Source organism: Zalophus californianus, chromosome 12 (genome assembly GCF_009762305.2).
Source record: "Zalophus californianus isolate mZalCal1 chromosome 12, mZalCal1.pri.v2, whole genome shotgun sequence".
NCBI lineage: Eukaryota > Metazoa > Chordata > Mammalia > Carnivora > Otariidae > Zalophus > Zalophus californianus.
The window spans coordinates 94,371,452-94,384,303 of NC_045606.1; the positions used below are offsets into that span (position 1 = coordinate 94,371,452).

The 12,852-nt window shown below is 44.1% G+C and overlaps 1 protein-coding gene across 1 annotated transcript in view; it reads right to left on the bottom strand.

Annotated features, from left to right (window-relative positions):
* Window positions 1–4,346: 4,346 nt before the first annotated feature.
* Window positions 4,347–12,852, bottom strand: part of TRPV5 (transient receptor potential cation channel subfamily V member 5) — a 28,011-nt gene continuing 19,505 nt past the window's right edge. Inside the window, exons 9-15 of the mRNA XM_027573578.1 lie at window positions 11,549–11,635; window positions 11,374–11,450; window positions 10,964–11,129; window positions 10,699–10,765; window positions 8,488–8,756; window positions 5,400–5,506; window positions 4,347–4,760 (exon numbers count right to left, since the gene is read on the bottom strand). Of these exons, the coding sequence (XP_027429379.1) occupies window positions 4,457–4,760; window positions 5,400–5,506; window positions 8,488–8,756; window positions 10,699–10,765; window positions 10,964–11,129; window positions 11,374–11,450; window positions 11,549–11,635 (1,077 nt within the window). The 3' untranslated portion in view covers window positions 4,347–4,456. The remainder of the gene's footprint in view (window positions 4,761–5,399; window positions 5,507–8,487; window positions 8,757–10,698; window positions 10,766–10,963; window positions 11,130–11,373; window positions 11,451–11,548; window positions 11,636–12,852) is intronic.

Consider the following 12,852-nt stretch of genomic DNA (forward strand, 5'->3'; position numbering starts at 1 on the left):
CTGCTGTACACTACACCGATGTCCGTGCAGGCTGCTTCTTGCTCACCTGGGCTCCAGAGGGCAGGGGCAGAATCTTGTATATTGCCTCGAATGCTTCTTTCAGAAGGACCCACATACCAGAGGTTCAGTAAGATCTGTCCCAGAGCTTTGCTGTTGGGGTTCTTCCCTCCTTTCCCTCTTCCTTATGATATTCCACACCTCCTCCTCCTCAGCCTCCTCCTCCTTCCCTCGCTCCTCTCTCTCTCTCTCTCTGTCTCTCACAAACACACAGAAGCATCTTTAACCTGGAAAAAAATGCCCAATAATCACATTTGCATTGGTTTTTATCCTTTCCAAAGGATATCCTTACCCATATTATGTGCTTATCTTTGATTATTACAACCCCACTCAAAGGCAGATATATTTTTTTTACCACCTTTGACAGGTGGAAAAAAACTCAAGTATGGCCAGTGAGAGAGCTTAGAATAAAAACTGGTCAATCATTCATAGATCTAGTTAATGAATATTTATTGCACACTACATTGTACCAGGAATTATGCCAGACACTGGGAACACAGTGATGAATAAGTAGGCACTATCTCTGTCTTTGTGGAGCTTACAGTCTACTAAAGAAGACAGACATTGAAACAAATAAGTATGATAAGGTGCAAGATGTGTGATAAAAAAGAAAATGTAGATAGCCTGGAAACATAGAGCAGGTGGACTTGAACCTAGCCTACTGGTCAGCACCCCCGCACACGCACACACAACCAATGGATGACCATGAGGCTGAGACCAACAAGATGACTAGAAGTCAGCAAGATGGAAGGGAGAATGCACACGGGGAGGTAGAAAGGTCCAGAAATTGTGAGGGCCAAGAAGAAGAAGAACCCAGCACTATCCAGGAACTAAGAGAAATCCAGCTTGGTGAAATAGAGCCTGAGAGAAGAGGAGGCTGGAGCGTTGCCTGGGGTCAGCTTAGGGAGGGCTTCCAGAAGACCACACTTGGGGGCAGGACTTGTGTCTTACAAAGACCCTTCTGGCCATAGTGTGGGTGATGGATTGAAGACCAAGACTGCAGGCAAAGAGAGCCGTTAAGAACCTACTCCTGGAACTCAGTAGGGTTCAGAGGAACTCAGTAGGGTTCAGAGAGGCAGAGACAAATGGAAGATTTTATATTGGTCTGGAACAGTCTTCAAAATGTATTAAGTGAGAAAAGCAAAAACTGTTTCTAACAAGCTGTACCATTACATGCTTTTTTAAGGGGAATATATACATACATATGCTTGGATATATACAGAGTATTTTGGGAAGGATTGTTAAACTTTTATTAATGAATGTCCCTGGAGAGAACACCAGATGGGCTAGGACAGAGGCAGGAAAGTTTTTTCTCCTGTATATCTTGTGTGCTTGTTGAATTCTGTGCTATGTCATGTATGATCTAATCAAAATTAATTCCTTTCAAAGCAGATGTTTTAGGGAACAGAATCCACAAGATTTGAGATTTACCGGATTTGAGAGTTGACAGAAATGTGTTTAAGATGGCATCCAGGTTCTGGCTTAGGCAACGTTGCCTATTATTTGGTAGGGAACTCTGGTGGAGGAGCAGGTTTGGTGAGGAAAAAAAAAGCTGTTCTGTTTGGGACATGTTGAGTTTGAGGTGTTTGTAAAATATCCAGGCTCAGCTGTCTAATAGATAGGCGTCCAAGCTGTTCGTGCCTGGAGCTTGAGAGACAGATCTGAACCAAAGATAGGGAGTGGGGAGTCATGAACATGTGCATGTTAATATAATCTGCAGAAGCAGGTGAGACTGCCCAGGTGGTGAGAAAAACAGAGAGCCTTGTGGACCAAAAATATTTATGGGATTTTTGTAGAAAAGCAGCAGCCAGCATGGTAGGAGTGTGTGGCACTAATGTGCTGAGAGGTGGTGAAGGGTCGACTGTAGTCTGAAGGCTACCGAGAGTTCAAGCAAGATTGAGGCTTCCGTGAGCTTAGCCAGAAGTAGATAACATGAGAAATGGCAGTAGCATGGAGATGCAAGGTCAAATCACAATGGGTTGAGGACTCAGTGTGAGGTCAGTAGACAATGGAGTCTTCTCTGAGAAGTTTGGCCCTGAATAGGGAATAGAAAAGAGGGCAGTAGCTGGAAGGAGGGAGAAGGGTTGAGGGAGGGTATTTGCCATTTCTTTGAAGACAGGAAAGAATAGAGCATGGTTATTTGCTGACCCCCGGAGCTAGTGGAGAGGGAGGGGGTGAGATACACAAATGAGAAGATACACAAAAGGGGACAGTGATGGACATGGCTGTCTGAAGAGACAGAAAGAAAACTGAACCTGGAACTCAGATGGGAGTTTAGCTTTACACAAGAGAGGAAGTGCTTCCATTGTAAGGAAAATAAGAGGAATCATGATGACTGAGCACTTTTAGAAACTCTGCTACCTGTGGCCTAGTGTGTAGGACCCTATGCCTGTACGTTCGTGTGATCCCTCACTGTTCCACACTCATCTGTGCTTTGTATGAGTATCTAGAAGAACCTACCAGTGGTTTCATAAATCCCACGTACCTTTTTGCTATTCCAGACCACAGTCCTCCTAAAAGATATTATGGCTTTCGGGTAAAGGTGATGATAGGGCTAGGGTGAGGTGCAAAGGACTGGAGACAAGAGGGAGGCTGTCACGAGCCCAGTACTGGGTGCCTTGGACACTATCTCCCAGTTTCCTCCCTAGATAGGGATGGCCCATCCTGCATTGTTGTTGCCACCCCACAACTCAGCACAGGGGCAGAGGGAAGTGGGGGTGGAGGATGGCTGCTGCAGGAGACGTAGCCAGGAGCCTGCTACCTCCATGAACAAGGATGATTAGCTGCTAATGAGCCACCTGAGGGACAGACCAGGGACAGTCCCATAAAAGAAATGATGGAGCTGTTCAAGCACAGAAAGGCATAATTTGCCACACTTATTTAAACATACACCTGGACACAAATAAGATACAAACACGTTAGACTGTGAGCCTCAAAAAGCAAGGATAAGACAACTAAAAAACAACAAAAAAAACAACACAATTTAAACAGAGATGAAGGACTTGAATAGATATTTCTCCAAAAATAAATATAGAAAGGGCCAATAAGCATATGAAAAGATGTTCATTGTCATTAGTCATTGGGGAAATACAAATTGTAACCACAATGAGATACCACTTCATACACATTAGGATGGTTATTATGAGAAGAAGAAAAAGAAGAAGAAGAAGAAGAAGAAGAAGAAGAAGAAGAAGAAGAAGAAGAAGAAAAAGAAGAAGAAAGAAGAAGAAGAAGAAGAAGAAGAAGAAGAAGAAGAAGAAGTAGGAGGAGGAGGAGGGGGAGGGGGAGGGGGAGGGGAGGAGGAGGGGGAGAAGAAAAAAGAAAAACAACGAACAGTGTGGCAATTCCTCAAAAAATTAAATAATAATTGCTATAAGATATAGCAATTCCACATCAAGCAATATACCCAAAGGAATTGCAAGCAAGGACTTGAAGAGAATTATATACCAATGTTCATAGCAGTGTTACTCACAATAGCCAGAAGGTGGAAACAACCTGAATGTCCACCAGTGGATGTGGTCTATCCATACAATGAAATATTATTTGGCCTTTAAAAGGAATAAAATTCTGATGCCTGCCACAACATGGATGAATCTTGAAAATATTATGCTAAGTGAAATAAACCATGATTCCACTTCCATGAGGTATCTAGAGTAGGCAAATTCATGGACACGAAGTAGAATATTGGTTATCAGGGGCTGTGTGGAGGGGATGGTGAGGAGTTCCTGTTTAAGAAGTACAGAAATTCCAGTTTGGGATGATGAAATCGTCCTGTGATGAAGAGCAGTGATGGTGATGCAACAATGTATGTGGACTTAATGCCACTGAACTGTATCCCTGAAAGTGGTTAAAATAGTAAATTCCATGTTATGTGTATCTTCCCACACTCAAATTACTTAAAAATAAGGCAAGAATAAAGGACATTTCTTCTTGCAGTTTTCTAGTTGGGGTTTGGTTGCCAGGTAAGGAGATTCCTACAGGGGTATAAGAAAAAGGGAGGGGCCACTTCAGTGCCACGCCTGGCTCTTCCCACGGTAAGCCTTGTGGAACCAGGCAGGCTTCACAGCTTACTACAGTCTAGGGCCAGCGTGAGGCAGAAAGAAAGATGATCGACATGTTAGTCTAGCATCCCTATCTCAGGTCTTTGAGGGCCAAGTCCAACTTTCCTTAAAGAGATACGTTCTTTTCTCAAGATGGGGGACTTCCAGGAACCCAGGAGCTATGTGGGGCAACAGATGCCCATTGCCCATCTCCAGAAATGCTGATGTGAAGGGTGAGACATGGCCTTTAAGAATTATTCTGTTGACCCCCCTCCCCACGGTTAACAGGCATGAAAATTAGATACCGCTCCCCATCTAGGCCCACCTGTTCGTCAGGCCAACGGTAACAAGGGTCCTCATCATAAGTGATAGATATTGTCCTCTCCATCCCCCTCGCCAAGGTCCAGCCCAAGATTTCCATGTCCCAGGGTGTTACGACGAAGGATCTCCCAGCCCCGGTGACTACTGCTGTGAGATGTGGTCCGGGACAGGGAGGGGGTCGGGAGGGCCAGAGAGGCTCTGGCTAGGGTCCCACTTTCAGTCGCGGAAACAGAGGGCTGTTTCTCAGAAAGCTGCTCTTGTCCATCCTCCTTGTCTGAGCCCTTGAAAGCTTCCACGTAGCGAAGCACTCGCAAAGGATTTTGATCATGGTGGTTCTCGACTCTGAGGAGGGCAAAGGGGAATGGACTCAGTTGAGGTGAAGAGAAAAGGAGAGGACAGGGGAAGGAAGGGACCAGAGTCCCAGGATCGAATGAAGGGAAGTGCAGTAGAATGGAGGGTAAAGTGGGATAGAGACCAAAAAGGTAAGCAGTCAGGATTTGGAGAGTAGTGGGGCGTGTGTGTGTGTGTGTGTGTGTGTGTGTGTGTGTAATAGTGAACATGAAAGAGAAAATGGAGAGAGGGGGAGAGCCATGGTCAGGAGCTGAAGGTAGAGTATGGAGAAGGTTAGCTTCAAGGCAAGAATATACTAGAAATGGGGGTCAGGTAGGAACAAGACTAGAAAAAGTTGGGTAGCCCATGCCCACATCTGAGCATGGACACACACATGGCCTCACACACGTTACTGCCCTGATGTACTCACAGCCTGGCATCAGCTGTTAGCGGTCTTGTCACCCTCCTCATCAGCTCCACCCACCTCCCTTAAATAGGCTCATGCAGTCTCACTTTATAGAGTGATGATGTCTCCTTTGGATCCATTGGGGATCTCAGGAATGAAAAGATGTGTGATAAATGTGGAACTGGTCATCCCACCCCCATGGCCTCACACCTGTTGGCAGTTTGCGCATACACACTGTCACTCACCGCAGGAACCAGCGGTCCCCCAGCCCGTACTGGTACCCGCAGATCCCAGAGCGAGGCCACAGGAAGCGAGGCAGCTTCCTCTCCAGCATCACCGTGGTAGCCACCACCTGGGAGGAGCGAAAGGTAGAGGAAACTCAGCAAGAGTCATGAGGTTTCAGGGGACACTGGAGGCCACCGACATAGGGACCAAGAAGTGCCTGTCAGATGGGGATACCAGGGCTTGGGGAAGATGACAGTCATTTAGCCATGCCCTAGCCTGTGCCAGGCATCATGCTATCTGCTTTACTCATCATTCATCGTAAAAGGAGAGAGAGAATATTTTATGAGTGTTTTCAATAAAACAGTAACCCCTACATTACTATTCACATTCATAGAAAATGAGTCACTCCAAAGTAATTTCATTTGCTTTTTCATAGGAAAGCCATAGACTAGCTATCTTGATTTAAACGAAATGATTAAATAGAATTTCTATGATGGTGGAGATGAAACGATGCCGCTGGTGTTTAGGGAATTTGCAGCAAATTAAATACCCATATCCTACAAAGGAAAAGAGCGGGTTAATGACTGTAAACTTGGCAGGGAAAATTCTAGTGGCACATCACATGTTCTGTCCTTTGACCAGCCCTCATTAATTACTTAGATGAAACAGAGAAGACAAGCTATCAAATATGCCTGTGACACAAAACTGGGAAGGATATGTAATATGTGAGGTGACAGAAGCAGTATAAAAATGATCTCACCAGACTGGAATGCTGGTCAAAAACCAATAACGTGAAATTTAAGAGAACCGAATGTAAGGTCCTACAGATTTATGTTTAAGACTAAAGTGTCTGTGTAAGTACAGGAGAATGGCAGAGGAGCTTCACTAATTAAGTTGTGTAACAAAGATGCAGGGGTTCTAGTTGATCGTGACCTTGATAAGGGCAAATTGTATATTTGCTAAAAGACCTGGCTCAGTGTCAGGTGCCACCTATACTACAGTGTCCAAAGCAAGGAAAGATATGACCCTCTTTATACTGCATTCCTCCAATCCTATTAGGACCACTCTAGTTTTGAAAGGACCATGATTAGTTGGTTAGTTGAAGGCACTAGCAATCCTTAAAGTAGCCCAATACCCCATGTCATGTTCTTCCACTTGATTTCTTACTTGCACCAAGTTCCCTCCAACCTCAGGACTTTCAGTCATTTGTTCCCTTTCCCTATACAGCTCTTCTCCTTCTTTATCTTGAAAAGGACATTTATGTGTCCTATTGTGCCATAAGTCAGCCCTCCCACCTTGTTCTGTTAACAGAATCCCTTCTGCTTTAGAGCATTGCCCCTTCGCCACTCTATCCATCAGTTAGAGTAGACTGGACTGCACACGGGCCTGGCTAATTAGTCCATTCTTCCCTAAACTCCACCACCACCATCACCACTCTCCAGTCCTTAGCCTTAACCTCAAATTCAGGGATGCACTTATGGCTCAAACCTGTTGCAGTGAGATGGAACTTAGACTGGGTTCTCAGGGGAAAGATGCTCTTTGAAGGGTTACATGTTGCGCGGCATCAGGAAGCACACAGAATACAACAGGAAAGGGGCCATTGGAATTGTGCAATGCAGTACATCTGCTCATTCCTTTGAGAATTTGGAGCTTCTACAAGACATCTCACCAACATGATGGGGGAGACTGACTTAGGAGACTCTGGATAGGAGAGCAGAAAAGAGAAACTAATGTCGTGTGGGAAATGGAGATACAGGCTCTGGCCAGATATGCCTAGAGCTGGTTTAGTTCTTTAAACTTTCCAGTTATGAGGACCAACACACCCTCCTCCCAATGCCTTTTTTATTTAAGTCTATTTGAGTTTGGTTTTCTGTCCCTGTAGCCAAGAGTCCTGATTCATATAACCCCTAACCTTCATCCCTTTCTCTCATTCTTCTTAACTGGCTAATTCTTCCCCAAGTCTAGGAGCTCGTCTTAAATGCTACTCCACCAGGAAAGCATTTCCTTACTTTCCCATCAGACTGCTCTGTTGCATCCTGTTCTTAGCACCCTCTGCTTCTCTGTGACACTTTTCCTACTGTAATTGTACAGGCTTCTGGGAAGTCTATTGTTTAACGGCAGTCTTCCCAACCAGATTGTAGGCTCCATGAAGACACAGATGGCATCTGTTGTGTTCATGCTCGTGTCCCCAGCTCCTAGACATTTCCCAACACATAACAGGCTCTAAGTAATTATTATTAAGTGAATGGAAAGTCTGAGGGGATAAATGATGGCTGTATTCAAATGTCTGAATGTGTTCATACAGAAGAGTGTGTCCTGTGTTATATGAGAAGAAAAGGCTGGGGCCAAAGAATGGAACTGTAGAAAGACAGGTTTCAGCTGAATGCAACATGGACATGTCTAGTTACAAAAGCTTTTGAAATAGGACAAAGCTCTCCTCCTCCTAATCACTATCAGAATCCATATGATAATAAGGTCCTAATCAGCGTGAAAGAAGATAGTAAATTACCTTTTGACCAACGAATAATTAATCTCTGGGTAGGAGCTCAACCAGAGGACCACTAAAGGTACTTCCAACTCTAAAATTGTCTTATCCTCGATGATATAAAGAAAAAAATCATGGAGAAGCAGAGAGAAGCAAATAGAAGATAATGTCCAAATTAAAAAGTAGAATATATAGGGGCACATGGCTGGCTCAGTCAGTAAAGCATGAGACACAACTCTTAATCTCAGGGTTGTGAGTTCAAGCCCCATGTTGGGTGTAGAGATTACTTAAAAATAAAAAATCTTTAAAAGATAATTAAATTAAAAAAATAAAAACTAGAATATATAAGAATAAGACAGTTTCTAGTTCTCACTGGACCCAAGGTTGACTATTAGATCTACTTTTCCCCTGTGACCAATACGTCAGCTCTTGGGTATTAAACCTACCCCTATCATACCATTTTACCCTCCTTTTGTCTCCTCCTCTATCCAAATATACCTTTGTTGAGGTGACAACCCCATTGGATTATTCTGTGACTCTCCTAAGAGAGTCCATAACATATTCTGCTTTGATTTTTCTCTCCATACTCTTCCCCTTAGTAAGACTAACACTAATAAACTCACCTGGGCCCTCCAGAGCTCGTCCCGCTCATGGGCCACCCGCCAGTGTGTGTCACCCATCATGGCGATGAATAGGTTGAGCATAAGCAGTGTGGCGATGATGGTGAAGGCAAAGTAGACAATGCCAAACATGAAGGGCAAGTTCACTTCGTAGTTGGCAGGCCCATCAATGACGGTGAGGAAAAGCTCAAAGGTGCTGAACAGTGCCATGGGATAGTCATAGAATTGCCCCAGATTGGCTGGGTCCTCTGTCTGGAAAATGACATAGAACGCTGCTCCGCCCAGGAAGTGGGCATGGAGATGGGGAAACAGGGAGTTACCACAATAAGTATGGGCCTAGTCATATCTCCACATACTTACACATTTGCAGACACACAGATATGCCCATAAATGTAAATATGTGACTGTATACATGTAAGTCATATTCTACATGTGGACCTGGCTAACCCTGAGATGTCAAATGACCAAATTCATCACTCTGGACAGTGGTAATATGTAGCCATTTAGCAAAATGTGTATATAAAGTATGTGTGTATATTATAAATATATGTATTTGTGTGTATATATATACATACACACACACACACACACACACACATATAAGATGTGAAAAGCAGTTAGGCGACTTATTACACACACACACAAAATAAGGCACCTAACTGCTTTTCACATCTTAGAAAATAGAATATTTAAAAGATAACTTGTTACAAGAATGCATGGAATCTCCAACAATTTCAAAGAACTAACATATGAAATGACTAAAAGAAAGGCACCTTTAAAAAAAAAATCTCAGTGACCTCTAGATAACCATCCATCACTTCTGAGATTCCCTGGGTGAGCTTGGACCCTCATGGAGAAAGTTTCCCTGCTCAGTGTGTAGCCTGCTGGATAATACTATGCATCCTGGAACTTTAGTACAGCATTAGAACCTTTAAAAGACTCCTGTCCGTATGGGGAACTGAAATATAAACAAAGTGATCTCAAGAATGGAAATAGGGTCTATGACAAAGCATCAAAAAGCAAGTGCAACAACCAAGAAGATGATGGTTTCAGAGATTCTGGGTATAGGATATCTACAGAAAGCTCCTCTGTCGTCATGACCTCATTTTGTAATCGGCAAGTCATGATATACATATACTATTTGCAACATATGCATACTATATAACTATACACACATGTTGTGAGCAGTAATTTATGATGTGTGCAGACGGGGTAGAGAGTGGGGAGAAAGAAAATATAAGGAATACTCCAAATAGGCAGACTACCCCAGTTTTACCCATTCATAGCGCAGATCGTGGGGCATGTTTTTTAGTCTAGTGCGGTGGGAATCCCTGTTAAATGGGAATTCTTACGACAAGAATAGTGTCCTTTGTACTAAAAGCCATGGTCTTTTAGAGTCGGTGGGGGAGGACTTCAAATACTGCCTAGGACATCCCCTTGTCTTACGGATGTTGAGTTGCAGACATTAAAGACCGGATTTGAGTTGCCAATCTTACTGCTCTTCCATCCTCTTAGCACATTCCCCTAAGAACTTCCTCCTACTCGTTCACGGCCCTCACCCTCCCTCTGGCTCTGGCTGTTATTTTCTGACTATGCTCCTCTCTCTACCCTGATGCTCCCCCTCTTCCCCCACCAGCGGCTGGGGCTGAGACTGAGGGCTGGCTCCCTCTTTCCTCAATCTCTCTTTACAGCTCTTTTCCTTCTGTTTCCCTCTCTCATTCTCAAACTCTCTAAAATCTTTTTTGGTACTTCCTCTTTGAATTCTTTCTTTTTCTCCCAACTGCGATCACACATAGGGGAAAAAAAAATGTTCTGTGTTATTGAATTCTGCTTCTTCTTCTGAAGTGTAAACATAGAAGAGTTAAATATTGCACTGTCTCTGTTTGCCCACATAGTTTTCTGAGATCTGCAACTGGCCAGTCTTTCCTGTTTCATGGCCCTCTCTCTCCAGAGCCTTTCTTCTATCTCTTCTTTAAAGATCTTGCAGAGCGGTTAGTCAACATGAATATTATTGGCCCATAAATTCAGAGCACATGGTCTCCCTTCTGAGCCAGCCTGAGTGACCCTGATCCTATGGATATGAGTGTGTTTTTGACTCAATTTCTACCGGGGTGTGGAGCAAAACAGAGGACAAATGAGAACTGAGCAAGAGCGAGCCAACTTTCTGAAGAACTGGACCCTAGGACCTAGTAGAAGAGGGGACAGTGCTCTTACCTGAGGCAAATCCCAGAATAACCACAGCCATTAGCCAGCAGAAACGCATGAGGTCTCCAAAAATCATCTACAGGAAAGGGAAGGGGAAGGAGGGTGGAGTGACCCTTCTCCACCTGCCTCTCTGCAGCCATCCTGCTAGATTGGAGGCTCCCTAGCTCCACTAGATTCACTCAGAGCAGTGTTTTCCTGGGTGCTCTGACTTCCTCACTCTGTCTGGAAAGGTGCTATGGCTGAAGCCAGAGAAAGATTTGGGGAAAGCACTGACCTTCTGGATCATGATGCTGAAGGGACCAAGCATCTGGAATCCTCGAGCGAAGTACATAACACTGCACCAGCCCAGCACCAGGGCAATGGACATGGGCACCATCTCCCCGTTCATGTTGGCGAGTCGCATCACCATGGTCACCAGCACCATGCAGGCATAGATGATGCTTGCGGGGGGCGGGGGGGGGGGACAGAGAACAAGGAGTGAGAGAGGAAATATTCTTGGTCTGCTCTAGCACAGTGAAAACTTGGGTAGTACCCCCTCAGGCTTAGTCCTTACACCCAAAACACACATATGAGCCCACTGGAGAGAAATCCTTGGAGTTGAGAGTCAACTGAGGTCTAGGTCCCAGAGAGTAAATGGCAGACCTAGAACAATTCTGGCAAAGGCTGAAAGGAAGGGACACTCACATGATGACATGGAATGGTCCCCCGAGGATAGTCTGTCCAAAATATCGAGAAGCACCAACCCGAAGGATGTCTGGGATCTGGGAAGAGGCCAGTAAAACAAAAAGACAATGTGGACTGCAGTTCAGTCTGGGACCCCAGGTGGATGGCCTTGGCTTGGACCCTGATGGTACCTCACCTCTAGGAGCAGGATGATCACTGCCCCTGTGACGGTCACCAACTCCCCCACCAGGCGGATTTTATCCTGCTGAGTCGCATAGGCCTCCTGTGGGGGTAAGTTCAGGGTAAGTACTTTTTGATGGATTAAGAGTCAAATTGTTTTTTGGGCAAGTCGTCTAAAGCAACTGAAGTCCATCTCAGATAAAGAAAAGCTCCCATTACCACCATCAGACCTCCCACCCCCCACCATTGTATTTGTTATTGTGGCTAACTCTGATCAGGGCATTAGTCTATGTATCCAAGGCTTAGTATACATTGTACATGCTAATAATGTGAGCCACCCCCAGCGGATCACTATAATATATACGGTGAGCAGTAATTTATGATGTGTGTACCAAGGGGCCGAGATCACATTTCAGAGCATTGAGTTAAGAAGGCTAAACCAACAGGAAGAGGTATTAGTGGTTTGGGATGGTTTTAACTATGCTGAAAAGTCCAGCTTTTCCAATCTCACTGTGGTCCTTGGAAGGTAGACTAGACAATAAACATATCACAGAATTCGATTCCAGAATGGACCCAGAACCAACTAGTTCTAGCAACACCTTGAATAAGCCACTAAATCTCTCTGAGTCTGAGGTTTCTCACCTGTAAAATGGAGACTGTAATGCTTTACCTTTCAGTGTTATTGTGGAGATCATATTAGATGATGTATCTGGATATAGTTTAGAAACCAGAAAGCACTATAGATATATTCATTATAGTTTTATTATGATTTAGCAACATAGAAAAGTTCAGAAAAAAGGGTTAGAGACACTGAATTGATTTTAGTTTTGGAAGGTTCCAAAACTCAACTTTAGTTAAGGAAGTTCCCTGCCCTATCCTGAGCAGTGGGTATAGAAGATATAGCCCTAAGGTCAAGATAAAAGAAGACCATCCTCCTTATGTGCACGTGATTTCACAATCAAAGTCTTATACATTACACATATGTAGTGATAGAATTCTACAATAATGATCCTTAACTTCTTTGGGGTTATGAGTCCATTGGAGAGTATCATTAAGACTGTGGACCCTCTTACCAGAAAACTGTGTTCATATATATGTAATCCCCACATGAAGTTGTACAAATAATTTCAACACATTCAAGTACACTTTAGACTTTGAAGAACTCTCTTCTCTAAGGTCACCTCTCTGAGTGGTACACCCAAGAAAGGAGTTGAGAGTCCCTAGCACCAGTGGGAAAGTGGATGATCTAAGCTAGGAAGGATGTGATCGCTCATTAGGCATAAGGAATGCTAATCATCTCTGCTCTGCTGATAAAGTGGA